Consider the following 27,057-nt stretch of genomic DNA (forward strand, 5'->3'; position numbering starts at 1 on the left):
AGGACAGAATCTCCCCTGTAATTAATGGGGTACGTTTTTGTGCTTCAAGACTTGGAAATGTTGGTCCTGGAGCTGGAGTTACATTTCTGTGCTTCTGAGATGGATCGGAAGTGATCTCCATGATAACACGTCCGATTTCTACACTGGGATCAGGCCAGAGTACTCTTTTATGTCACTTCCTCCCCTCCCGCCCCCCAGCTCTTTCATTTTTATCTTGTACTGAATAGTCACTGCCAAATCCTTTGCACATGAGCTCCCCCCAGACCAGCATAGGACAGCCACAGAGAGAGGCAGCACTGTTTTATGTAGAGTATCTCCCCTGTGGGGTAGCAGGTGCTCTGTTCTGGTGAGGCTCCGCTGAGCAAGCATGTCTTCTGAAAGCATTCATTTACTTCTGCCTTCGCAGCCACGCCTTGGCCTCTGCTGCGCATTACTGCAGCATAAAATGAGAACTTTAGGGCCTGATCCAGAGTCCAGGGATGTTCACGAGAGCTTTCCATGGCCTCCAGTGGGCTTGGATCAGGCCTTTATGCAGCAGTTTTACAAAAGAAAGAATTAGGCAGTCATTTGTACTGCCATGTAACTGCATAATATGGGGGTGGGAGTGGGGGTAGGGTGACCACCGGTCCCTAATTGGGCGGGGCAGTCCCGAAATGTAGATTTCAAGTCCCAGTCCTGGGCTGAATGACTCCAGGACAGCATTTGTCCCTGATTCCCCTTGACACAGTTCAAATTTACCGCTTAGCAAGGGTCAAACCATAGCAACTACAGCGCAGTGCAAAGCCCCGCCACTGCCACGCTATCCACAATGCTGACATAGTCCCGGAACGACTGACACGTGGTGTAGCCAATGTAAGACCTCAGTTATCATCCCAGTAGCATGTGACTTGTTACACGTCTCCCAGGTTTCCAAACAGCTGAAACTAATCTGCTTTGGCGATGCAGTCCAATGAAGAACAAGACACATTGGCAAATTGATATTTAGTTTTTAATTACCATTATTAAATATAGAATATAAAATGTGCACATATACTATAACTCCCTCTCCCCCTACTTTTTTAAATGCCATGCATTCTGTTTTTGCATTTTGAAAGGTGGGCGCCCTAGGGGAAGGGAGGGAGAGGAGTTGTGTATAGTCCTGAAAAATATCCTCTTTGGAGCCCAAATCATTCAGATTGCCAGCAACTGCACCTGTATGCTGGGCTCTGTTTACCATCCCAGGGGACATGTCCATGCAGCTGGCACAGCATGCAAGTGGACAGCTTATGAAATTCTCTGACTAATCTAGAGGCTGAGTCTGGGTCAGCGCCGTTTGTTCGGGTTGGGTAACCAGAAGCTAACACGAAAACGCAGAGAGGAAATCCCCAAAGGCTGTCTCATCAGCTAATCCATTTTACCTCCACTCCCCTGCCTCTGCTTTATTTTGCAGTTAACCACTGTAGAATGCAAGGGGCCTGTGATGATCATTCATCATTATTAATATAATGCTTCAAGCAAGAGGTAATGTTTTCCAAGTCCCCAGCTGCTATGGGAAATTTCAGTAAATTCCCACCGAAGCTTTCAGGCTTCTTTCTCCTCTTCCAAAGAACAGAGAATCTTCCCCAGTCTAACCCTTTATTAAGGAGCCTGACACGCCAACGCGCGCCTGGCCTCTTTGTTACCCGCTTCATATGTCGAAGTCAAGATCTGCTGTTGCTGTATGTCTCTAGCCTACAAAAACGAAACAGCCTCCATTAGAAAGTGAAAGCATCTTGTTTTCCCTTAAGTGAGTTAGCAGAATAAAAACACTACTATATTGTAATGTGTTTAACCACCATTGCACTTACTTAACCGCAGCTCAGCATCCTTGGAGTGCGCAATCAAATGCCATCTGCTGGCAGAGACAGGAGTTAAAACATATTAGAGAGAAGGCAGGGTGGGGTAATATCTTTCATTGGACTAACTTCTGTTGGTGAGAGAGACTAGCCTTCAAGCTACACAGAGCTTCTTCTTCAAAAATGTCGCCTTGCCACTGAAAAAACTTTCACACCTTCCTACCAATGGCTGCAATGCTGTTAAAATCCAGGCGTGAGATCCTGGCCACACTGAAATCAAAAGCAAAACTCCCATTGATGTTAAGGGGGCTGGAATTTTGCCCCTGGCTTTTCCACTGGGGACCCCTCAAGAGCACATCTAGGGAGCACAGCATATTGTGATGGCTGGCATGCACTTAACTGTCATGTCATCCACTCCGTGCTGGTTCTGCTCATGTGAAAAGGTAGCGCCGTGGAATTGAATTCCCTGCCCGTTCACAAGAATGGAGCAGACAGGCACGGGTGAGATGGTCCCTGGAGCATTCAGAGGATTATAAGAGGAGGTTGGGTTCAGAGCCTGGGTGGGATGGGGGAAGAGTTGAGCCAGGGGAGATTCTGAGCAGTGGAGAGTTTCTCTGTTTTGGGGGGAGGGGGGAGTCCTAGCCTGAGGAGTTGTGGATTTTACCTCCTCATGGGAGAAGGGGCTGAGCCTGGTGGGGTCAGGTGGGATGGGGCAGCAGGGCTTGAGCTTGAGCTGGGACTAGGGACTTTCTGAACAAGAGGAGGCTGAGCTGGAGGAAAGGGGCTCCAGGGGACTGGGTGGAGAGTTCTGAGCTGGGAGGGAAGAGCATGGGGCAGGCGGCACGTGGGGGTGAAATGAGGGATGATGATGAGTATGGCTGAAGGGATGTGGGTGGGCATGAGGGCAACGGGCAGGAAAAGGTTAGAGTGGAGGGACAGTGAGATGAGAAGGCACTGAAGGAACTACAGAGGGGAAACCAGTGTTCTTCCACCATGTCCTTCACTGTGAAGTATCTCTGTTTATCATCCTCCACTATAACTCTCCCTCAACACCCCACCAGTCTCCTGGTTTTCCAGTGTGAAAATCTGGTCAAGCTCTAGGAAGGATGGGAATCAGATGGGGGAGAAGGGTATGGACCCCCACCCCCACTTACATTGGGCACCAGCCACCGCTGCGTAAGGCACTGCTCCAAAACTAAAAGGAATGTCTTGGAGTGCTTCTATTATTTACATGTTCAGTAAAATCCTCCTCAACCATGGTGTACCAGAGTGACCTTTTATCGCTGCTGAGAGGAATTACTGGCTAACAGAAGACACTATTTCTGTAACAGAGGCAGCTGCAATCCTATGTGTTAAGAGTCTGCAGACTGGGGTCTATTCCCAATTCAGGGACTGACTTACTGCCTAACCTTGAACAAGACACTTAGTTTCTCTGGGCCTCAGTTACCCTCTCTGGAGTAATGGGGATAGCAGAGCTCACCCACCTTTGTAGAGCACTTTGAGATGTGCAGGTCTGAAGTGCTATATTGGGGTTCTCAAACTGGGGGTCATGACCCCTCAGGGGGTTACAAGGTTATAATGTGGGGGGGTCACGAGCTGTCAGCCTCCACCCCAACTCCCGCTTTGCCTCCAGCATTTATAATGGTGTTAAGTATATAAAAAGTGTTTTTAATTTATAAGGGGGGGGGTCGCACTCAAAAGCTTGCTGTGTGAAAGGGGTCACCAGTACAAACTGTGCGATATAGAATTGACTTTAGTATTATCATGGTAGTACTGTGCTGCTCCCTGAAACATTGCATAGGCAGTGCGTTACGGGACAGGCTGTGGAGTTGGTAAGTACTCTGTACAGCAGAGTGGGAGCTGAACTCGCTGCGTGCCCACTCCGGCCAGTAAGGACAGCTGCAAGACACGTGGCATGTAGCCCTGTATGAGTAGTTGGCTGGGAAGCAGCAAAATGACAGCTGGGAACAGGTTATATGAAATAAATCCATACTCTTTTTGCATGCGTCCCAGCTATGGAGGGACTGAAATCTCCTACCAGAGGAGCAAATAAAAGGAGGCAGCCTGAGACACTCAGATGGCCTAAGCCCCCAACCATGTAATAGATTAATAGATTTTTAAGGCTAGAAGGCACCATTAGATCACATAGTCTGAGCTTAGTTCCTCAGACCCCAACTGCCCATTAACTGGAATTATTATTTGTATTAAACAGTCCTCACTGCTGGCTCTGTTCAGTGAGTTTAAATCAGTTTCTCAAGCCTTTGGATATCAGAAATGCATGTGCACACAGTGAGGGCTGCATGTAGCCCATAACACCACCCTGAAATATGGTGTGGCGCAAGGATGAGCTTGTGGTTAAGGCACTGGACTGGAACTCAGGTGATCTGAGCTAAATCCCTGTCTTTGACACAGACTCCCTGTGTGATTTTCTGCAAGTCACTTAATCTCTCTGTGCCTCGGTTCCCTCTCTGTAAAATGAGGGTAATAGCACTTCCTTTCTCCTATTCTTTGTCTGTCTTGTCTATTTAGCCTGTAAGCGCTTTGGGGCTTTCTCTTGCTCTACGCACATGCTGTGCCTAGCACAATAATGAGAATACCTCTCTTGTAGCACTTTTCATCCATAAATCTTAAGGCACTTTCCAACGGAGGTAGATATCATTATTCCTATTTTAAGATAGGGAAACTGAGGCACAGGGAGGCAAAGTGACTTGACTGAGGTCACCCAGGAAAGCAGTGGCAGAGCAGGGAAGAGCATGCAGATCTCCTGAATGCCCTGATCTCGGGCGGGACCTCTAGACACTACTGTCATATAATAATGAAGGTAGAACTTTATAATTTATCTGAGGAACTCATGTACTATGAATGATACATATAGAGACACAGATGGAGATATACTCTGATAGATACAGATGGCTCCTGAGCTTTGAGAGTCTTGGATGGAAGAAGCTAGACATGGGCAGTGGATTATTTAATCAGAGTGATAATCCCTAGCTCTTACCTAGCGCTTTCCATCAGTACAGCTCAAAGCACTTTTCAACTTTTAATGTATTTCTCCTCACAACACCTGCTATGATCTTCAAGCTTGGTGTGGTCCAATCCAGTGTAGGGCAGAGCTCCCCAGAAAACTCAAGGGAAAGTTCTGCTTCAAAACGTATTGGCAAAAAGAAAAGGAGGACTTGTGGCACCTTAGAGACTAACAAATTTATTTGAGCATAAGCTTTTGTGAGCTACAGCTCACTTCATCAGATGCATGTATTGCGACGATCTTACCCTTTGTCCGTAGTGAAACTTCCTGCTGCTCCAGACCGCACTGGCCTGGCAGAGGCCCAGCTCCCTTGCATGCTGCTGGCTGGTGCTCTTGTACTTTGGGAAGAGAGGGGAACCTTTCCCTTTCCAGCCCATGCCTCTGACGCACATCTGAGTCACTCCAGACTGCCCTGCCCACAAGGAGGGGTATTCCTGACCTCCCGGAACCCCTGCTTGGTGGGGCTGTGCAGGCTGACGCATGTGGCTCCAGCCAGGCAGCCAAGTGACCTTTTCCTCTTGACAGGATGTTTTAGTTGGGGATTGATCCTGCTTTGAGCAGGGGGTCGGACTAGATGACCTCCTGAGGTCCCGTCCAACCTTGACCTTCTATGATTCTATGACAGGCACAAGGTGTCCAGTCCAGAATCATATTTCAGCTCAGGGAAAACAGAAGTGCCCCTCACCTCTCCACTCTCCCAGAGCAGGGAAGAACAGGGTGAATGGGAATCAGAACCACGGGGCTCCCAGTTCCTGCTGCAGTGCATGGAGCTGGCCAGCTTCCAAATGTTTTAATAATTGCAGGTTGCAGACTTACACGGACGCTGCATACAAAGGCTTTAGGGTTGGGAGAAACCTCACTGGTGATCCCTTTATGAGGAAGAAATGTCCAGATTTGGGGGCTGGGAGTACATTCATTATTTTTATTTAAGTTACTACACTGGGGGGGTGGGGTGTAATTTTAGACAACACAGAAGAAACTGACAGAATCATAGAAGATTAGGGTTGGAAGAGACCTCAGGAGGTCATCTAGTCCAACCCCCTGCTCAAAGCAGGACCAACACCAACGAAATCATCCCAGCCAGGCCTTTGTCAAGCCAGGCCTTAAAAACCTCTAAGGATGGAGATTCCACCACCTCCCTAGGGAACCGGTTCCGGCGCTTCACCACCCCCCAAATCCGCTGTTAAGTATCCCTCCCTGTGTTCACGTCAGCGACACTTGCAGCTGCTGTTGTCCATCAGGGTCAGGGATGGGTCTGGTGTGGTTGCTGGCTCGTTTTCCCACGGGCGGGCTGGGAAGAGCTCTCAACACGCGGGCGGAATTCGTCTGCAAAAGCCAGGGAGAAAGAAGACTCCAGCTCCCCCCCAGAGAGACCCGAGTTCCTTCCCTCACTTCCCAACGGGGAATGCGGAGCAGGCAATCCGCTCTGCAGAGGCCGAAGCGAAGCGCACCGACCGGGCTGCGGGTCTGCTAGCTCAACAAGGCGGGTTCGGTTTACAGCTCAGCTCTGCAACGTGTCCTTTGCTTCCCCAGCCTTGCGCAGGGGAATCCATGTCCGTGCTCCCGCCAGTGACGCTGGGGAGCTCAGCAGCGCCCCCAGCTGGAGCTATAGGCGGTGTGCGCCTACAGCTCCCATGAGACAGTCTCCACAGTCTGCAGGTCTCATTGCCATTTCCCCCCCCTCTGGTTTTCGTTACACCCGCTCAGTAAATCCTCCACCCTGTGCTGTGCGGCTCCCCTGTAATGTTCGGGATCTTGCCCCACTAGTACGATACATACGAGCAATAATATCAAATCTGATGAAATAAGAAGGGGCTATTAGGGGAAGCCACATGGCTTCCCTAGGGAACAGGCAGTCCCGCACAGAGCCAATCCACATTCAACACCAATCCTCTGTTATAACCTGGGAGCAGGCACGGGTTGCTTCTCGTGCACTTGGGGAAACGGGAGCTGGGATCGGGTTTAAAAGCGTCCAGCCAGGCGTGTGACAGGGACACATGCCCACGCCTGGAAGATCCGTGCTGAGAAATCTGCTCCCTGAATGGTCTCTTTGCAAGGAGCAGGGGAAGCGTTCACACGCAGCAGTTCGTACCTAGACCAAAAAGCAGAGTTGGGACATAACGATCCACTTCATGTTCCCAGAACTAACCTCCTCCTTTTGCCCTGGATCCAAACGGGTCTCTTGTGGGGCCGGAATGAGCCACCCCCTCTCCTTGCTGCGCTAAAGCGCGTTTCAGGGCGTGGGCTCAGAGACCCCCGAAATCCCTGCTTGGGGTGGGGCGCGCTGAGTGTCCCCCCGCCTATCCGGCCGACTCCCTGGTGCGGCAAAGGGCCAAGCTGTTCTTCCAGGGACAGGCGAGTTCACAGGGCGGAGGGGGTCTGATTGTTTCATCAGCCCCCCCCCCCGGCCTCCTTCTGCAGACAATGAGTCTCCCACCCACCCTCCTTCCGCCCCTCGGGTGACCGTGATTTGCTCCGGCAGCTGGGGGCGATCCCAGCCCCGGCCGGCGCTTCCTGCGCTGCAGCGCCCCTATAAAAACGTGGGCACCGAGCGAGCGGAGGCATGACCGAAACTTCCCAGCGCCGGGCGCGCCGGGGAGCAGCCGATTGCTCGCGGGGAGCCCCCCGACAGCCAGCCCCTGCTCAGCTCCGCCGCCCCGCACCATGCTGGGGCTCTGCCTGGCGCTGGTGGCCACGGCCCAGCTCGGGCGCTCGGCTCCCGCCCCGCCGCAGCCCGTGGGCGCCCAGTGCATCGAGCACGTCTGCTTCGGCCTGTTCTGGGGGCGGCAGCGGTTCCCCGGCGCCAGCCGGCTCTGCCAGGCCCGCGGGGGGCAGCTCATGACCGTGCGCTCCACGGTGGCGGAGACCGCCATCGCCCTGCTGGTGCGGAACCAGAGCGACTCCAGCCTGTGGATCGGGCTGCAGCTGCCCCCGGGCCAGGCGTGCTCGGAGCCCGCCCGCCCGCTGCGGGGGTTCCGCTGGGTCACGGGCGACGAGCGCACGGACTACACCCAGTGGAGGCCGGGCGGCCCCGTCTGCGGGCGCCGGTGTGTCGCCGTGGCGGCGCTGAATCTCACCTGGGAGGAGAAGCGGTGTGACTCCGAAGCAGACGGCTTCCTGTGTGAGTACAATTACCCTGACACGTGCGCCAAGCTCTCCCCCGGGGCAGGCCTGGCTGTGACCTACACCACCCCCTTCGGGGCGCAGGACAGTGACCTCCTGGTCCTTCCTCCCCAGACCACTGCCTCAATCCCGGCCCTGGGCGTGGAGCTGGTGTGCCAAGAGCACAGCAGCGGGGGCATGCGGTGGAGCTCAGCCAGCCCCGGGGCCTGGCACTGCCAGCTGGAGAACGGCGGGTGCGAGGATTCCTGCCAGGGGGACGGCGGGACTCCGCGCTGCACCTGCCCCCAGGGGAAGCAGCTGGACCAGGACCAACGCAGCTGCTCTTCCCTGTGTGCCGACGCCCCCTGCGAGCACCACTGCATCCCCCTCGCCCTCAACTTCACTTGCATGTGCCACGAGGGCTATGAGCTGGCCGGGGATGGCATCAGCTGCAGAGACATTGATGACTGTAAAACCAACCCGGGCCTTTGTGACCAAGTGTGCATCAACACCAAGGGGGGCTTCACCTGCCAGTGCCACGCGGGCTACGAGCTGGTGGAGGGCAAATGTGAGGACGTGAGAGATTGCGACGGAGAGAAATGTCAACACCAGTGTGACGATGTGCCAGGGGGTTACCGCTGCAGCTGCTCCAGTGGATACGCCCCATCCCCCCTGGACCCCCATAAATGTGTCCTATTTTGCAACCAGACTGAATGCCCAGCAGACTGTGACCCCCATACACAGGATACGTGCTACTGCCCTGATGGCTTTGTTTTGGATCACCACAACGGTAGTGCAAAGATGTGTGTTGATATTGATGAGTGTGAGCTAAACTATTGTGAACAGCTGTGCACAAATAAGCCAGGCAGCTACACCTGTTCTTGCCAGGAGGGGTACAGCCTTGACAAGCAGCACTCTTGTATTTCTGAAGATGAGTTTTCAGGTGAAATGGAACCCTACCCAAAAACAGCAGTCCCCCCCCATGTCCCGCCGCCTGCAGACAGCCTCCACCCTGGAGTGCTGATCGGAATCATTATTGGCATCTTGTCCACAATTCTGGTCCTGATGGCCATTCTCTACCACCTGATGAAGAAGCACTTCCCAGTTCATGGAGCCATGGATTATAAATGTAGCAACAGGACAGAAAAGGGAGTGATGCTGCAGCAAGTTCCCCCCGGATGCCCCTCTACTAACCAGAAACTGTAAAGAATCCCATTGGATTGAAAGGGGAAAAGATGGAATTGGGTGAAATTTTTCAAATTTCTGATGAAAACTTTTCAAGGAAAGTCATTAAAACTTTGCAGGGAAAATATTCACTATTTTTCAACGAGCTGCAGAAAAATATGCTTTGCAAGAGATGAGAAAACTGAATGGTAGAGCATACAATGCTGAGCTAGTCCCATTTGTGCATCTTTAAAGAAACCCCTAGATGCCTTTTTGATTTCCCCCCTTTTCCAGACTTGGCGAGCTTTGTGGGGTTTAAAGAGAGAACTTCATTATTTTTTGTGCATTGAAAAAACTGCCCTTGTTTGGAACTGACTATTGAAATCTGACTATAAAACAAGAGAATATATGCAACTGACTATTCAACAGTAATAGACTTTGAAGTGGTATGGTGAAAGCGGCTTTCATCCAGAGACAGTGTCATGAGTTCTTTCCCACATCAGGCTGGAGCTACTGAGCAATCGAGAAGAGGTGGAATGCTCCTGCGACAGATATAGGTTTGGTTTATTTTTTAAAAACTGCTAATTACTAACAAGTGGCAAAGACCTTTCCATCAGTTCTTCCCCTACCTTCCATCGTCCTGTCCTCTTTGTTATCTGTAAGAAATTGCAGCTCCCCACATTTATCTATTTTAGGGGTTTGTGCTGCCACCCATTACCACAGTATCTGAGCACCTTTCATGTAAAATCAATAGCAAAAGCAAAGCCCCTTATGGACTTCATGGAATCTCTGCCCCTTCTCCCTTTCAGGGTCAGAACTCTGCTGATTTGGTTGCTGTTTGTTTGTTTGTTACAGGTTTTTTGTTTTTGAGGGGGGCGGGTGTTTGGGTACATGGAACTGTCAATGGTGTGTCATTCTTGCTATGGTGGAAAAGCCTTCCCATCTGACGGTTGTGTCTTCCATTCGCATTTTCTCTAGAGGTTTTTTCCCCCTTCTCTCACTGTCAGCTTAAAACATCATTAATAAAACCACTTCATATTCTCCTGTTGATGAGAACAAACGAACCGCCATACCGGGTCAGACCAAAGGTCCATCTAGCCCAGTATCCTGTCTTCTGACAGTGGCCAATGCCAGGTGCCCCAGAGACAATGAACAGAACAGGGAATCCTCAAGTGATCCATCTCCTGTTGCCCATTCCCAGCTTCTGGCAAACATAGGCTAGGGACACAATCCCTGTTCATCCTCCATGAATTTATCTTGTTTTTTTTTTTTTTTTTAAACCCTGTTATAGTCTTGGCCTTCACAACATCCTCTGGCAAGGAGTTCCACAGGTTGACTGTGCATTGTGTGAAAAAATACTTCCTTTTGTTTGTTTTAACTCTGCTGCCTATTAATATGATGGCAGGGCATTTTTGCCCAGTGCTGCTAAATCCCTCAGCCCCTGTCCAGATGGTTGCTATGGGCCCTGTCCTACCCACACAGTGGCAAAACTTCCATTGACTTCAATGGGAGCAGGCTCAGGTCCTCTGTCTGCCATCCAGTACTATAGTGGGCAAAATCCAAAAAATTTATTTCACATTTTCCTTTCCAGATCCTTTTATCAAGTGTTGAGATGAAGGGTTAGGAGGCTATAAAAGCCAAGGGTCAGACCAGTGTTCAAAGGAGACGGGCAGTATAACCTTAATGAGATTGTGGGAGAAAATAAGCCCAAATGCTGAGAGAACTCCAAGGGCCTTTTTCTGCTTCTATGGAAGCTTTGACATTGGCTTCAAGAGGAGCATGATTGAGCTCTACTAGATAGGGTCCCGTGCCTATGAAATATTGATATGCAGCAGTGCTCAGTTTTCTAGCAGTACATTTTACAATTCTGGGATAGCAAACCCAGACATATAGGTGACCGCTTGGAGGTCATCTAGTCCAACCCCCTGCTCAAAGCAGGACATAATCCCCAACTAAATAATCCCAACCAAGGCTTTGTTAAGCCTGACCTTAAACTTCTAAGGAAGGAGATTCCACCACCTCCCTAGGTAACCCATTCCAGTGCTTCACCACCCTCCTAGTGAAAAAGTTTTTCCTTATATCCAACCTAAACCTCCCGCACTGCAACTTGAGACCATTACTCCTTGTTCTATCATCTGGTACCACTGAGAACAGTCTAGATCCATCCTCTTTGGAACCCCCTTTCAGGTAGTTGAACGCAGCTATCAAATCCCTCCTCATTCTTCTCTTCTGCAGACTAAATAATCCCAGTTCCCTCAGCCTCTCCTCATAACTCATGTGCTCCAGCCCCCTAATCATTTTTGTTGTCCTCTGCTGGACTCTTTCCAGTTCTTCCACATCCTGCTTGTAGTGTGGGGCCCAAAACTGGACACAGTACTCCAGATGAGGCCTCGCCAATGCCGAATAGAGGGGAATGATCACGTCCCTCGATCAGCTGGCAGTGCCCCTACTTATACAGCCCAAAATGCCGTTAGCCTTCTTGGCAACAAGGGCACACTGTTGTCCACTGTAACCCCTGGATCTTTTTCTGCAGAACTGCTGCCTAGCCACTCGGTCCCTAGTCTGTAGCAGTGCACGGGATTCTTCCTTCCTAAATGCAGGACTCTGCACTTGTCCTTGTTGAACCTCATCAGATTTCTTTTGGCCTAATCCTCTAATTTGTCTAGGTCCCTCTGTATCCTATCCCTACCCTGATTGATGAACTGATTGATAAAGAAGTATGCAGGCTACCAGCTGGTTGTTCTTAAGAAAGTTTACTGTTAAGAGATTGAGAAACTTGATTTTTCTAATCTTCCCCTTTTGGGGTGAAAATAACTGTAGGTACATACAAAGTGAGACTGCTAACACATGGTATTATTTTTTTCCTGATATGCCAGAATGATCAAAATACATTTCAAATTTTGAAAAAAAACAAACAGAAGAAGAAATGTGTTACATGAAATCTAGCTTTCTTACTGTAAATGGTTCAATCCATGGTTTTGTAAATGCAGCACATTTGTAAATAGTTATTTATTGGAAATGTACCCTATGCAATGCAAAATCACTGCGTGATTTCACAGGCATACAAATAAAGCTTGACAAACCTGGTTTATAGAAAATGTGGTAATGAAATGTTCTTTCTCTCCTCTCCCCACAACCTCCCTAATAACAGCAGATGCTGATCTTTCCTTACCAAGAACAATTTTGTTACTGGCCAGATTATCAGAAGTGCCCAACTCCCACAGATCCCATTGGAGTCCATGCGTGCTGCAAGTTCCAGCACCTTTGAAAATCAGGCCAAACATTCTTTTATAACTATTTTGCAAGTGTGATTATTATCCGTGATAATGGACTGTAAATAATGGAGAACAAGATTAACATTAAAAGATCAATGTTAATGAAATAGAAATAAAATGATAGCTACGTAGGGCCAGATGTATCCTTCATGTCACTCCACTGAAATATCTATCTATACACACATACAAAACTCCTTTGAAGTCAGTGGATTTTTGTGAGTGTGAACAGGATTTGGCCCTGTGGGAGTTTCCTGTGGCTGAGACAATTTTGCCATGTGTCTTTATCCAAATCCTGTTGACTTGAATGGGAGTTTAATATGAGCAAGGATTGGGCCTAAAGTTTGTACATTACCGCAGATTAAATTAGCAGTAGTGGCACCTGTTAAAGTTGAAATGCAGCTCCTGCTATAATCTTCCTTTTCCAGTTGCTCATAAATTTGAGAAATAAATTCCTTTTTGGGCTGAATTTACTCCCATTCCCAACCCAGGGGTGAGTCTGTTTATAGAAAGCTTCAGCAAAAAGTTCTGAGCTACTTTTGAGCGCTGCACAGGGGAGAAGAGAATCTCCTCTGTGTGTTCTGATCAGAAATTGTGGCACTGGTGAATTAAACACAAGACTGAGAGTGGGGAGGCCTGGCGGGCTCCACCGGGACTCGCTGTGTGACTTTGCCACATCTCTTTAAACTCTCTGTGCTCCACTTTCCCATCTGTACAAAGATTACCTTCCTCTCAGGAGGGTTGTGAGGATTGATTAATCCTTGTACAGTGCTTTGAGAAAGAAAAGTGCTGCATGAATAAAAATAATCACAGAAGAAATGTCCTGCCCAGTATCCTAGTTTTACTGACTTCTGCAGGGAACAGAGGGGGCTGGGGAATCTGATGGGCACATATGTTCCAAAGAAATGAGGAGGGATCAAGGTTGGGGGAGGAAAGGTTGCCAGAAGCATTTTCTTTGGCAAGAAAATGCAATTAAAAGGTGATGGGTGAAACCTTGGCCCCCTTGAAGTCCATGGGGGTTTGGTCATTCACGTCCAGGACTTCACCCCTAAGAGAGAAGATTGACAATAAAAGATGAAGGGGTGGCCCACTATCCATGGGTGGTCAGGAGGTTTTGGGCAAGGGTAGCTGGTTTTGCAAAGCTTCCATCCAGGGTGGCTGGATTCCAGTGATCTCATTCAAGGATGGTTAGGAACTGGTCACTTTATTCAAGGGCAGCAGCTAGGTTGTGGAACCAGTCCACATAGGTGCAACTCAAGGAACTTGCAAACTACTGGCAATTCTTATTTTGGTTTCCCTGGCCCCCTTTATTTCTCTAAACCAAAGCAACAAAAGTCCCAGAACCAGAAAATTAAAGGGAATCCAACCTTACTGTAAATCCAGGCTGATGAATGAAAACCCCAACATCATCCGGAAGTGCCCTTGTTTCTGTGCTCCAGCCCCATGCATCCAGGGGCTTGTGTTTGGTGCAGGAGTTACCTTTTATTTATTTGTTCTCAGCTGTGCTCTCTTTCCCAGGATTTGAGCCCAAATGTTCCTGTCCGCCCCCAGCTGCACGGGTCCAACTCCTTGGAGGGTAACGATGTAACGGAGAGTAGGATTTGCCCCTTTGGTTTTCTAAAAGTCGATTACCAACTCTTGCTGCAGCACCTCCAGGACCCATCATTCGCCATTTTAATAACTCCTTTCAGAGAGACTTTTTGGCCATGTCCCCTTATTACTCACAGGCTTTTAAAGTCTCCAGGCCTGATTCTCAGTGACATTTAAACCACTCTAACATAAAGGAACCTCAAAGGGGTGAAAATGGCCCTCTAAGAACACCTGGCCAGTGAAAAGCTGGTGAAATGCTCTACAGCAGCCTGGCTTCCAGGTCCAAGCACAGGAGATAGATCAGGGGTGTGGCTGGACTGGATGGCACTATGGCTGTTCATTGCTTCTCAGAGCTAATTGAGAGCCATGGGAAGCAGCATGTAAATTAGAGTCACCCTGAGGCTTCTCTGACTTATACCAAAGGGCAGGCAGTGCCATGCATAGCCCCAGACCATACTAAAAGCCACTTCATCCCCTCTCTTCATCTCTGCATTCTCCCTGCCCCGGTGCAGGAAAGGAGCAACTGGGAAGCAAGCTTTCATTATTCTAAGAGGTTTACATTATGTACGTCCACTTCAATTTTATTTAAAGCAGCTACAAGTAAATGAAATACAGATGTTTCCCCTAGAGTTCCTTCATTGTATGCCCATAAATAATATTGTTTTGTTTTAAAACAACCCCAAAAGTTTACATCTAACAGTGCATCCAAGTGTTTCCCTTTGGATGGCATATGAGAGACTAAATCCTACACCAGGAGGCTCGCAGGAGACCCATGGGACAATTCCTATGAGAAAGGGAAGTGGGATTTAGTGTGATACGATGAATTCCAGCCCTACAAATACCCCACCTGCCACTGATGTAATCCATTGAATATGGGTTCCAGATGATCCACCCCACCCTGATTTACGTGTGGGAGATCTTGGACGGCAAAGTCAGGTCAGGGTTTAAACTCCCAGCTGAGCCTTCATTTGAATGAACTCTTGGAAGATCCAGCTGTGGGTGAACGATTCCCCCCTGATTTCAGTCCTTTTCTCCCTCTGCCTTTTGAGCTTTGCCCTGGGCTGCTGTGTCAGCCAGCTCACCTGTCTGCCGACAGCGGGAGAGCTACCAAATATTGTTTTAACTGTTCAGGGTGAAGCAAAATGTAATTGAAGGGCCGGATATTGCCAGGCTCTTTCTACAGCGCGTGGAGGAGATGCACCCAAGGAACTTGCCATCTGTTTTAAGTGCCCTGCCCACATGCCTGTGACAATGAGACAGAGGCTGCTCCCTCTATGCACCCTCTGATGCCCTAAAGGGGTTGGAGAGGAGGAGGACCCATCGCCCTTGTTCCCCTGCCCTCCATGCACTGGTCAGCTCTGCTCCCAGGCACTCAGTGGGCAGCATGTAGCAGCAGACAAATTCTTCCTGTGCATTAGGGAGCTGCAGCACAAATTCCTGATAGTACAAACTGCGGGGGGAGGAACGTAAGGAGTCTTGGTACAGGGGCCAGGTAATTGCAGTTAAACACAGTGACTGCTCTCTGTTGGAGCTTGCGAGGGTGCAGCCTACCTCATGGGGGGCGGGAAGTCTGTGGAAGGAGTGCCCCTCCCCCTGCCATCCACTAATACCAGTTAGCAGAGCTCACCAGTTATAGAGAGGAGATGTGCTAACCAGTTATGTGGAGGAGAACATGCTGCCATGACACTCCCCCCCCCCCGCCCCACATACTTATAAAATAAACAACACTGAGAACCAAACTCCCCGCACCCCCACCACCAAGAAATAGATTCCTCTAAAGGGACTTCCAGTTAGGGTTACCAGATAGCAGCTGTGAAAAAACGGGACAGGGGGTGGCAGATAATAGGCGCCTGTATAAGAAAAAGTCCCCCAAAACGGGACTGTCCCTTTAAAAACGGGACATCTGGTTACCCTACTTCCAGTGGAATTCATGTCCTGTTCACACTGCCAGCTGTACGGTCTTGATCTTGCACCTTGTTTCTTGCTCCCTGTGCAATCATTGACACCAGTGCAGGATGCATGCAAAGTAGGTACAAAGCAGTTGCATAATGCTACCACTCTGGTTTGGTGGTGTTTAGCATTCACTTTGTCTTGGAGTAACTGGCCCGAGATGATGAATAACAAGTAAAATCAGGAGGCATTAAATACCCAACACTTGAGTTTTTGAATTTTGATTTGTAAGTGACAAAAATAACCAAGCTGGAGAAATGAAGCTTCATTGGAACGTGGTGATTCGTGGGGAAACTGATCCAGACTTTTACAAAGAGAAGTTATCTGTCTGATCCAGACTTCCAAGTCCTTCATTTGGGACAGGCCACTCTTAATTGCTTCTCTGCCCCCATGTACTCCATGTTAAATGTTCTAATTGAACATTGTCCTCTTCTCCAGTGAATCCAGGCTTTGTAACTAGGTTAACGTCCTGAACAGAAAGGGAAGGCCAGAGAAACTTCTGAACACCAACAGTAACAATCTTCCCCAGGATATATGTTGGTTCAGAGTCCTAGGCCTTCGGTGGGACGTTCAAAAGCAGTCAGTGTTGGTCTAAGGCAGGGGTGGGCAAATTTTTGGGCCCATGGACCACATCAGGGTTGTGAAACTGTATGGAGGGCCGGGTAGGGAAGGCTGTGCCCCCAAACAGCCTGGGCCCTGCCCCCTATCTGCCCCCCCACTTCCCGCTCCCAACTGCCCCCCTCAGAATCCCCGACCCGTCCAACCCCCCATTCCTTGTCCCCTAACCGCTCCCCCGGGACCCCACCCCCATCCAAGCCCCCTGCTCCCTGTCCCCTGAGCCCTATTCACACCCCTGCCCCTCACAGGCCCCCCCAGGACTCCCAGGCCTATCCAACTGCCCCTGTTTGCCATCCCCTGACCCCCCCTCCAGAACCTCCACCCCATCCAACCGCCCACTGCTCCCTGTCCCCTGACTGCCCCCTGGAACCCCCTGCCCCTTATCCAACCCCCCCCCCTCCCCCTCCCCTCACTGCCTTACCATGCTGCTCAGAACAGCAGAAGCTTGCCCAGCCGGAGCCAGCCACACCACCGCGGTGGCGTGGCGAACTGAGGCTGCAGGGAAGGGGGGACAGCGGGGGAGGGGCCGGGGGCTAGCCTCCTCGGCCGGGAGCACAGGGGCTGGGCAGGACGGTCCCGTGGACCGAATGTGGCCTGCGGGCCCTCATTTGCCCACTTCTGGTCTAAGGTCTGATCAGCACTTAAAAGTTAGGTTGACATAGCTATGGTGCTCAGGGGGTGTGAACAATTCCCACCATTGAGTACATGGCTAGGCTGACCTCACCCCTGGTGTAGACGTGGATAGGTCAATGGAAGAATTCTTCCTTCAACCTAGCTACCAATGCTCAGGGAGGTAGATTATGTAAAGTGATGGAAAAACCCCTTTTGGTGCTGTAGGAATCACCTACACTATGACACTACAGCGGCACGTCGCTGCAGTGCCGGACCTGGGCCACTGTAGCAACTGTAGTGTAGACACGGCCTCCCATTGAAATGAAGAGGAGTTTTACCACATGGGAACAGAATTAGGCCTGGTCTCCATAGGAAAGTTGGACTGGTATAAATATGATGGTTAGGGGTGTGATATTTTTTACTGATACACTTCTACTGGCACAAGCTCTGAGGAGGATACAGTTATGCTGGAATAAAGATGCTTTATACCAATACAGTTTATTCCTCATCCCCACCCCGTTCCAGTGTGTGTGTGTTTGCCCCACTTTAACCAGACCAGAATAACACTAGCCCTATACCAGCATAGTGAGGAGGCAGAACTTTCTCGTGTAGACAAAGCCATAGGCCAACACTGACGGCTTCTGAAAATCCCATCCAGTGTATCTGAACTAGCTGAAAAATCAAGAAAAAGGCCCCCCCCTTAAATTAATCATAGTAAAAGTCCCCCAAACACGCCTTTTCTACTATTTCCTCTGACCCTTCTACTTTGAATAATTTTTATAGCAAAAAACAATGGAAAAAATCAATTAAATATCCAGAGGTGTTTTAAGTGAAAAAAGTCACAACATAAACAAAAACCTACTCTATAGCCACCCCTAAAAGAAGCTATCCAGTGGGATTTTTTTTTAGGGTTATCATCTTAACTCAGTCAGATGGGAAATAAGATGCATGTTTTTACCAGTGAGGGTAATTAACCACTGGGACAGGTTGCGAAGGGATGTGGCAAATTTGCCACCACTTGGAGTCTTTAAATCAATACCGGACGTCTTTCTACAAGATACACTCTAGTCTAGTTCATCCTGCAATGCTGGGTTTGATGTAGGACTCGCTGGGTGACGTTCTGTGGCTACAAGGGGTCAGATTAGGTGACAATTCTGGCCTTAGATCTCTGAATCGAAGACACTTAACTAAAGCACTCTCGAGATTTGACAATATCCTGAGTTACATGCCGTGTCAAGGCTCCTGTGAGCAGCAAGGGAGAGAAGGGCGTGTTTCAATGTTGGGAACATTTGTAGTCATGGGGCTGAGTGCTATTGTACACATCCAAGGCATGGCACTATCCCAGCACAGGACACACCCAGAAATTAGATTTGTACGTTTTGTTGCTTGAGCATAATTGAAATGTTATTAAAGAACCTCTCCCATGCCAAGATCCCTTTGCCTCCCTTGTGTGCAATTGAAAGTTAAGAACATCGTAACAATTGTCAAAGTCAAAAGAGCAGCACGGAGTTGTTCTTTGGGAACATAACCTTTGCCTGTACATCAGCTGGCAGTGATGCAGTTGAAGAGTGATCAGCAGCTCTGGGAAATCGTGCAGGGCCCAGCACTGGTGGTCGCTGTGCAAGCGTTTGTGGGGCCTGAGTCTCCGTTGCCCTGCATCTTGTGCCATCCTTTACATGAAGGCAAAATGGGCGCGACATGTTACTGGATCAGAACACTAGGGACACTTTACACTGGTGGAAAGGACTGCACAAAGTGAAGAGCCAGGAGAACCAGCCCCGTGATGAGCTGCCAGGAGAGTGCAGTGGTTAGCCAGAGGACAGGAGTCACTTCATGCCATTTTACAGGGCATATCCAGCAGATGGAATCCCTTACATAAATCTTCCCAGGACTGCTATGGCTCCCAACGCCCTGATCTCGAAAAGATAGACGCACATGCTTATCCACGCTGCGAGCTGTCTCATCGACTGACAACGGGACTACTCGCAGTGTGGAACGGTAAGCATGTTAAGTAAATGGTTCAATCCCTGGTGGGGGCCCAAATCTGAAGCATCACAGATAAACCTGTCCACCTCAAATTATTGTACTCCTTTGTCAACTGAGAGTGATGAGGATTAAAGTGGTCTCCAGCGTTTGTCTTTGGACATGTGACTACTTAGATTGTGAGCTCTCCAACTGTCTTTTTGTTCTGGGTTTCTAGTGCAATGGAGTCCTGGTCTCTCACTAGGAGCTTTGGTAATGGTAATAAGTAACAATAATGAGTGTTGTAGAAGAGAAGACCAATGAGACCGTGTTGATGGATGTTGCCACGCCAGCAGACAGAAACATAAAAAGGAAACAAGACGAGACGTACGTGAAGTACTATGCAGAGCTCTGCCACAAAGTGGAACGATTATGGAAAACTCGGACAACAACGATTCCAGTGATTGCTGGAGCACTTGGAGAAATCTCTTTAAGGCTATGAACGGGCAGCTCAAGAGCATGTTAGGACCATCACAATCAGTGACTTCCAGGAGACAGTGTTTTTAGGTACTGCAAGAATTTTAAGGAAAGCCAAACAAGAACAAGTGCATTTGAGCACCTAAAATGCAGGAATTCTGCGGAGGGTGGAACAAAACTCCTGACTACCCAAACCTTCAGAGTCAGTTCATGGTTAGGATTTATTGCTGATTCACCGGGATACAGTTTAGACTGTAGCTTCTCCCTTTTTATGCCTAAAGATCTTGTATGTTGTGAAGGCTGTTTGTTTAAAACACAAAACCACTCCTGTAATGTAATCCTGAGGGATAATAATAACAGTGTTACAGGCCAACATTATGGCTTTTTATTTTTCTATGGCACAATTACAGATTGGATCATTCATGACACAACTGCAGCTCAGTCCTACCCACCGTTGCTCTTTCTAAGGATCTAAAAGAACCTCAAGCATTTAAAAAGTCTAGATTCTGTTTATGTTCATGTCAATGGCAAAATTCTCATTCACTAAATCGGAGCTAGACTGAGCCTTAAATCAGTACTTTGGGGTTAGGTTACTGTCACTCGTACTTTCTGCAAACTAGGGTACTATTTTCCCTTTAGACACACTTTACTAGGTTAATGGGTGGATTTTCAAAAGGACCCTGCAGCCCCCATTGTTCTTAATGGGAGTTGTGCCCTTTTGAAAATCTAGTAATAAATTGCTAAGGATGGCACATTCCTTTCCAAACACTGGTCACAAAAGATTAAAGAAGATATACTCTCTCTCTCTCTCTCTCTCTCTCTCTCTCTTGCATTTTAATTACCAGCCTGGCCTTAGAAGGGCTGAGCCTGTTCCCAGTGAGAGCTGCAGAAAAACTCCTCCTGAAGTCATCGGGCTCAGGATGTGGACCCAATGCTGACCATTAACCTGTATTATATCCCTAGCCTCTTGTGCTGAGCAGGCTCATAGGAAACAACCCATGTCAGAGAAGCCAACAGAGTACTCCTGCCCTGTGAGCAAATGCCTGGGATGGGAGTGGCTAAGAGAATCCTCATTCTAGACCCTTTGCCACCTTGAGTGGCACCTTACTCCAAGCATGGTCCCCACGGTCTCAGTGGCAAGGGACTGCTCAGGCTACAGAAGGAATCGATCAAGAAACAAGCCCAGCTACCCAAAGAGAAAAAAAGCAGGGGCAGCTCCCTCAGCCAGCTTACCCAGCAGCCATACAAGCCCCATCCCAGCCACAGCCCAAAGGCAGGAGCCAACCTAGAAGCAAATGGCCCCAGGCTGAGGACTTACGCAGGCTTCTTTACCCCGCTCGTCTGTTTCTGAAGGGTGAGATGCAGCAGCAGGGTGATGGTGCTCATTACAAGATGCTGGTCCTGCAAGGCGCGGGCTGGGCCAGGAGGAGGCACCCTTTCGGAAGGCAGGGGTCCCGAGGAGGAGGACACATGCCATCTAGAAGGTGGTGGTCTTTGCAAGGAGGGTGCCGGGTGTACAGCAGGGCTCAGGGTGCACCGGCTCCCGCTGGCAATGCAAAGACGGGCACATGCAGCCCTTGCTCGTCTCCTCCCCCTTGGGGACGGCACAGTAATCTAGCGGCTCCTCCTCCTCTTCCTCCTCAGCGCCATCCAGGTCCGGGTGGCGGCAGCAGCAGAAGCTGGCATTGCAGCACCGCCGTAGCGCCCCATGGAAGGAGTGCCTGAAGTTGTCCGAGAGGAAGCCGTAGAGGATGGGGTTGGTGCAGCTGTTGGAGTAGCTGAGGACGAGAGAGGCACTGTTCACGGTGGCATCCAGGTGGCCGGGCAGCAGCAGATTCACCAGCTGAACCACGTGAAAGGGCATCCAGCACACCATGAACATGGCCACCACGATCAACGCCAGCCGGGTCAGCTTCCCCTCCGAATGCCGCCACTGCTGCCAGCCCACCTGCTGAGCCACCGCCCGCATCTTGCCCACAATCGGCAGGTAGCAGAGGCCCATGGCCAGCACCGGCAGCAGGAAGCCCAGCAAGGTCGTGTAGACCACAAAGGCAGCCGCCCAGGCCGGACTAGGCCACAGCAGGTTGCAGGCCACTGCTCGGCCATCGTGCGTGCTGGCGGTGCCGGCGAAGATGGGAATGGGCGAGGCCACCAGAAGCGAGAGCAGCCAGACCCCTCCGTTGACCATCTTGGCCACCCGGGGCCGGCGGTAGGTGGCTGCCCGCAGCGGGTGCACCACAGCGATGTAGCGGTCCAGGCTGAGCACGGTCAGGCAGAAGACGCTGGTGAACATGTTGAGCCCGTCCACGCCCAGCACGGTGCGGCACAGGGCCCGGCCGAAGGGCCAATGGTGCAGGGCAGCCGAGGCCGCCACGAAGGGGATGCTGAGCATGAGGAGCTCGTCGGCGATGGCCAGGTTGAGCAGGTAAATGTTGGTCGCCGTCTTCATCTTGGCGTAGCGCAGGATGACGAAGATCACCAGTGAGTTGCCGAGCAGCCCCAGCAGGCACACCAGGGCGTAGAGACACTGGATCACTACCGTGCCCGTAATCTCTCCGGCATTGCCACCCCACTCCTCCGCCCTTTGCCGCTGATCCAGCTGTGCCAAGGAGGTGCTGGCGTTGGGAGGGACGTCAGAAGCCATCCAGCTGGATGGAGTCCACATAGCCCCGCTCCCCTCCTGGGATCCTGCAGGCAGGTGCTTGGCATCGGTGCTCATGCTGGCAGCTGTCCCATCGGGAGGAGAGGGAGCAAAGGGCTGCAGGGCCTGGATGTGGTTGGGGATGGATGATGCTAGAGCATGGGTGATGCTGGGGAGGGGGATGGCTGGTTTTGCCTGCTAAGGAATGGAGGCTGCTGAAGGATGGAGGCTGCTGCCAGGAGCTGGATTCTGTTGGGGGACAAGTGGCTGCTGCCTGCCAACGGATGGTGCTGCCGGGAGATGAAGAATACTGCCGGGGTTGGAGGATGCCGCCTGGCAGGTACGCTTCTCAGCATGCAGATGGTTCAAAGAGAGACAGAGAGAGAGAAAGAGGCAGAAATGTGAGTTTTCAGTGCCTGTAGCAGCAGCAGCTGCAAAATTGTGCTCTCTGCTGCTGCTCCCTTAATTGTCAAATCGCTGTCACACACCTCCGGTAGCTCCAATCACAGGCCGCCCTCCCACCGGCGAGGGTGCCTTTGATTTGCTTCACGGCGAGACAATAGTGTACTGCAACATGCAGCCCTCGGAAGCTTCGGCATTGACCGATTCAGACAATGGACGCAGAGCCAGGGGGTGCTGTCATTTGCTGCGACGCCTCTGCAGCAGTGGCCGCTGGCCGTTAAATACAAAGGAATGAGAATAATTAAACTTTTCCTCTTCACTGAGGTGTTCCCCAGACCTTAATTATTTCATTAGCCCCTGCAAGGAAGGTCCATAGAATGAACAAACTTTACCGCTGCTGAGCAGTACTCCTACCCGGCAGACAGCCGCAATGACATCAACAGGCTCCGGGCACAAGAAGGTCCTAATCAAGGTGAATAAAGTTAGCGGGATCTGGCCTTTTAAAAGTAAAAGACAGGCCATTCTCCTTCCATTTTAATCTGAGTTATTCTCATTTGCTTGAATCATTTCTGGCATGTTTCCACAAGAAGGTACAACTTTCTGATCAGGAGTTTCACCTTTAAAATCAATGCCAACCCTTCCCCCTTCTGTTTGATATTCGCCTTGCCAGTGCTCTGAAAATGGCTGAGGGAAACGCTTCCTTTTGCAGTATCTCCACTGTCAGTCCGAGAAGGCTGTTAGAAGGTGGGGGGGGGGGGAGGTTCATAATACACAGATCAAACAGTTGCCGGTAACCCTGCGTAATAGCTGCTGGTTGCATTGCAGGGGCTCACAACCGGCAATCCGGGCATCTTGGCGAGGGGGAGAGAGGTTCACGGCAAAATTGTCCCCACTCAGTAGCAACATTTACATTTATCATCCCAAAGGACTGCGCAAATTATATACGTACAGGACTCAAGGAGGTACCTCTGGGAGACAGTCATGCAGGCAAGCGGCACACCGCACAATGCAAGGTGTCTCCACATGGGCTACGCATTTGAGGAAGGAAGGTTTCCTTGGCAACTAGAGATGGCCCTCCCCGATTGGCTAGCACTCAAGTGTTTGGTTTGAAATCACTTCCCACTGCAGAGAAGAGCAAAGGGTTGGGGTTTGCCTCCCCCCCCTCGTCCCCCAGATGGAATTTCTCTTGCCAGTCTACTGAAGTGGACACAGAAGCAGAGCAGGGAAAAGGAAGGAAGGGAATCAAATAAACCAGTGGTTCTCAATCTGGGGGTCTGCTCAGACTATGTCTGAGGGGTCCGCAAAAGGCTTAGACTGAAAACTGACTGAACAGACTTCAACAATATATACACAGACAATAGATTTCCAAAGGATCCCACGTCTCCATTCGTCATTTCCAAAGGTGACCGCAAATGAAAAATAAAAAGGTTGAAAACCACTGAAACAGACCAAGCAAAAACCGAGTGCAGAAGTCATTCTGATCCCCTGACTCTCCTTACTCCACAAGCAGTCCCATTGGCTTGGATTATTCGTGGAGTAAAGTCCCGTTTGGCGTGTGTAAGGGTATCGGAATCCATCCCTCCGGGAGCAAGGGAAGGATTCTCTGAACAAGCCCAGTGGGGAAAGGGCAGAAAGAACAAGGAGCAGAATGAGCTAGAGCTCTTGAATGAAGCAGACAGCTGGCCTAGAGAAAGGGACCTGGGGAGGAAATGTGGACTCTGATTATGCCTAGTGAGGTGCAGCTAAAGCAATGACCCCAGCCTCACCCAGAGGGGACGCCTGGCTGCCCCGGACCAACCAGGTGTGATGTGGAGGAAAATCAAGGTGCAGCCATCAGCCCGTAGGAATGGAGTAGTCAGCTGTGATGGTAGCAAAGGATTTGACCACCAGTGTGTCTGTTCTTTTCTAGAGAGACAAGGTGGGTGAGGGAATATCTTTTATTGGACCAACTTCTGTGGGGGACAGATACAAGCTTTCGAGCCACATAGAGCTCTTTGTTGGGTCCCCTTTTCTATTTGTTTTCATTTTGCTTTTTCTGTTCATTTATCATGAGTGTCTTTCTTTGGCATCTCCACCTGGGGGTCGCTATCAGAACAAGCCAGTCTTATCTTGGTAGTGGAGCTGGCAGGGGATTTGTCCATGGCTTCACATTTCCATCAGAAAATGTAGATTCAGGGAAACTGAACTTTTTGTGCAAAGGTATCAGTTTGGCTAAACTTTCATTGTGAAGATTTCTCAGATCTCACGTGGAATTTCCGGAGGGAGAATGAGAGATGTGGGAAATGGGCAATGGGAAACCCAGGTTCAAGTCCTTGCATTGCCTCATTCAGCCCAGAAACTTGAACTTGGACCTTCCATCTCTCAGATGAGTCTCCTATTCTGGGATGGGTATCTCTCTCTCTCCCCCCCCCCCCCCAAAATTGGAAAGGTCTTGGGTTTGTTCTGATGTAGAATGGAAACGAATGTTGAAATTCTGAGGGTTTTTTGCCAAACAGAATTCTTGTTTTCCAGCCAGCCCTACTCTGTAGCAGCTGTGTGGTGTCTATCAGGGGTCCTTTGACGATATTTTGAATATGTCTGTGTGTTCGAGTTTTCATTCCAGGGCTGGAGGACTGTGGCGATGGGAGTCCCAACCCACCCCAGGAAATAGAAAAGGAACTGGATAGTTTACATCAGGGAAATAATTGCTCTGGGTTTTCTGCTCTGAAGTGAGCACCACTCACAGCATCCTCCACATGGGTTCTCCACAGCGTATTTTATTTGGAAAATACGTATGTGTATCTTATAACATGGTGGCTTGCTCATGGGCTGGAGAGCCTGGGGCTAAGGCAGCCTGGATTAAAAGAAGAGATTTACCTGAGGGGAATCAGGTGATTTAACATAAAAGGCAGCAGGAAGCTTCAGGGGGTGTGGCTGGTTGGGAGGCTGGGGAGGTGGGGGTCAGATGGATGCACGGCCAGAGCTCTGTCCAGAGAGGGCTGGGAACTGGTGGCTTCAGGTAGAGCGTATGGTTTTGTACTTTATGTTGGATTCTTTTGTGATCACGGCTCCTATTGTATTTAGTATTGAACCAGCCCCAGAAAGAGGTGCTAAGCTACAACAAAGACTTTGTGGAGTGTGAGGGGGCTACTGAAGGGAGGGCACTGCAGAGAGACCTGTGGCCACAAATGGGTGCTCATATACCTCCTGAAAGCTTTGTGCTGGAAGGTATCCCAGCTTCTGGAGTAAGTGACTGGAAATGGGATTGGTCAATCTGTCTATTTGAGACATGCAATGTCAGCAAGAAAACGACACACTTCTTTTTATAAATAAAGACATGATGGAAGGAGGAATACAACAGGCTGGCAGAGGTTCTGGAGCAGGTTGGCTGTCCCATCACCGGGTTAATTAAAATGTTCCCAAAGCATTATATAAATGTTATAACACAAAGGTTTCAGAGTAGCAGCCGTGTTAGTCTGTATCTGCAAAAAGGAGGACTTGTGGCACCTTAGAAACTAACAAATTTATTTGAGCATAAGCTTTCGTGAGCTACAGCATCCAATGAAGTGAGCTGTAGCTCACGAAAGCTTATGCTCAAATAAATTTGTTAGTCTCTAAGGTGCCACAAGTCCTCCTTGATAACACAAAGGGTGTGTCTCCAGTAGTCTGGGACACCTGATTCTCAGCATTTCATCACAGGCCTGTTTCTTGTTCCTGAGGAAGGAAATGGTGGTACCTTGCAAAGGAGTGTACTACCCCTTTAAGGGACAGCCAGGTGCTCACAACCAAAACAGCCTCGGGTAATCAAGAGGGCTACCTGCTCCACCTGAAGGCTGTCCTATTTAAACAGGAACAGGAAGCAGAGCAGAGAGGGGACTAGAAGCTATCCAGTTTGCAAGTGGTGGTGAGATCTCTCCCTTGCTGCTCCAGAAGAGAAGCCTGACCAGGTAGAGACTTTGTTTGAGGACTCTGAGTTGAGGAGCTCTGAAGCAGGGTCCTAAGGGCCTTTGCTCTGATTACAACTGCTCCTTCCATGAGACTCTATTCGAGGAGACGGACTCGTTTGGATTGTGTTTGTTTTTTGGCTTCCCTTGACACGGGTCCTTTGCAGGGAACATTCTGGTGTCCCATCTGTGGAAACTAAAGTGGGGCTCACCAGCAGTACCTCACCTGACCACAAGGGGTTGCGCAGGGAGGGCCCCCACCTTTACATGCCCGCGTCAGCAGCTCCATTAACACGTGCCCACCGTCCCATCTCGCCATCCCGAGAACATAAGTGCCGTCTGTGACCACTGCCATGGGCCCCATCTGCTGAGTCGGGGCATCTGGCTGCGCTTCAGAGGCCGTGGCCAGTTAATTCCGGTGCAGCCCACAGTCTCCTCCAACGTCCAGTGGTGCCAACGCTCACCACTTGGACCGCGGCTGAGCCAGTTTCACAATGACATGAGA

General features: G+C 50.0%; 2 protein-coding genes across 2 annotated transcripts; one reads left to right on the plus strand and one right to left on the minus strand.

Annotated features, from left to right (window-relative positions):
- Positions 1 to 7,394: 7,394 nt before the first annotated feature.
- On the plus strand, positions 7,395 to 12,202 carry THBD (thrombomodulin). Its single transcript, XM_073339712.1, has one exon. The coding sequence runs from the start codon at positions 7,504 to 7,506 to the stop codon at positions 9,145 to 9,147; it is 1,644 nt and encodes a 547-aa protein (XP_073195813.1). The 5' UTR covers positions 7,395 to 7,503; the 3' UTR covers positions 9,148 to 12,202.
- Positions 12,203 to 19,674: 7,472 nt separating this feature from the next.
- On the minus strand, positions 19,675 to 23,628 carry SSTR4 (somatostatin receptor 4). Its single transcript, XM_073339713.1, has 2 exons — positions 23,579 to 23,628; positions 19,675 to 22,572 (listed from the first exon to the last, which is right to left on the minus strand). The coding sequence occupies exon 2, from the start codon at positions 22,303 to 22,305 to the stop codon at positions 21,064 to 21,066; it is 1,242 nt and encodes a 413-aa protein (XP_073195814.1). The 5' UTR covers positions 22,306 to 22,572; positions 23,579 to 23,628; the 3' UTR covers positions 19,675 to 21,063.
- Between the last annotated feature and the right edge of the window lie 3,429 nt (positions 23,629 to 27,057).

Source organism: Lepidochelys kempii, chromosome 3 (genome assembly GCF_965140265.1).
Source record: "Lepidochelys kempii isolate rLepKem1 chromosome 3, rLepKem1.hap2, whole genome shotgun sequence".
Taxonomy (NCBI): Eukaryota; Metazoa; Chordata; order Testudines; family Cheloniidae; genus Lepidochelys; species Lepidochelys kempii.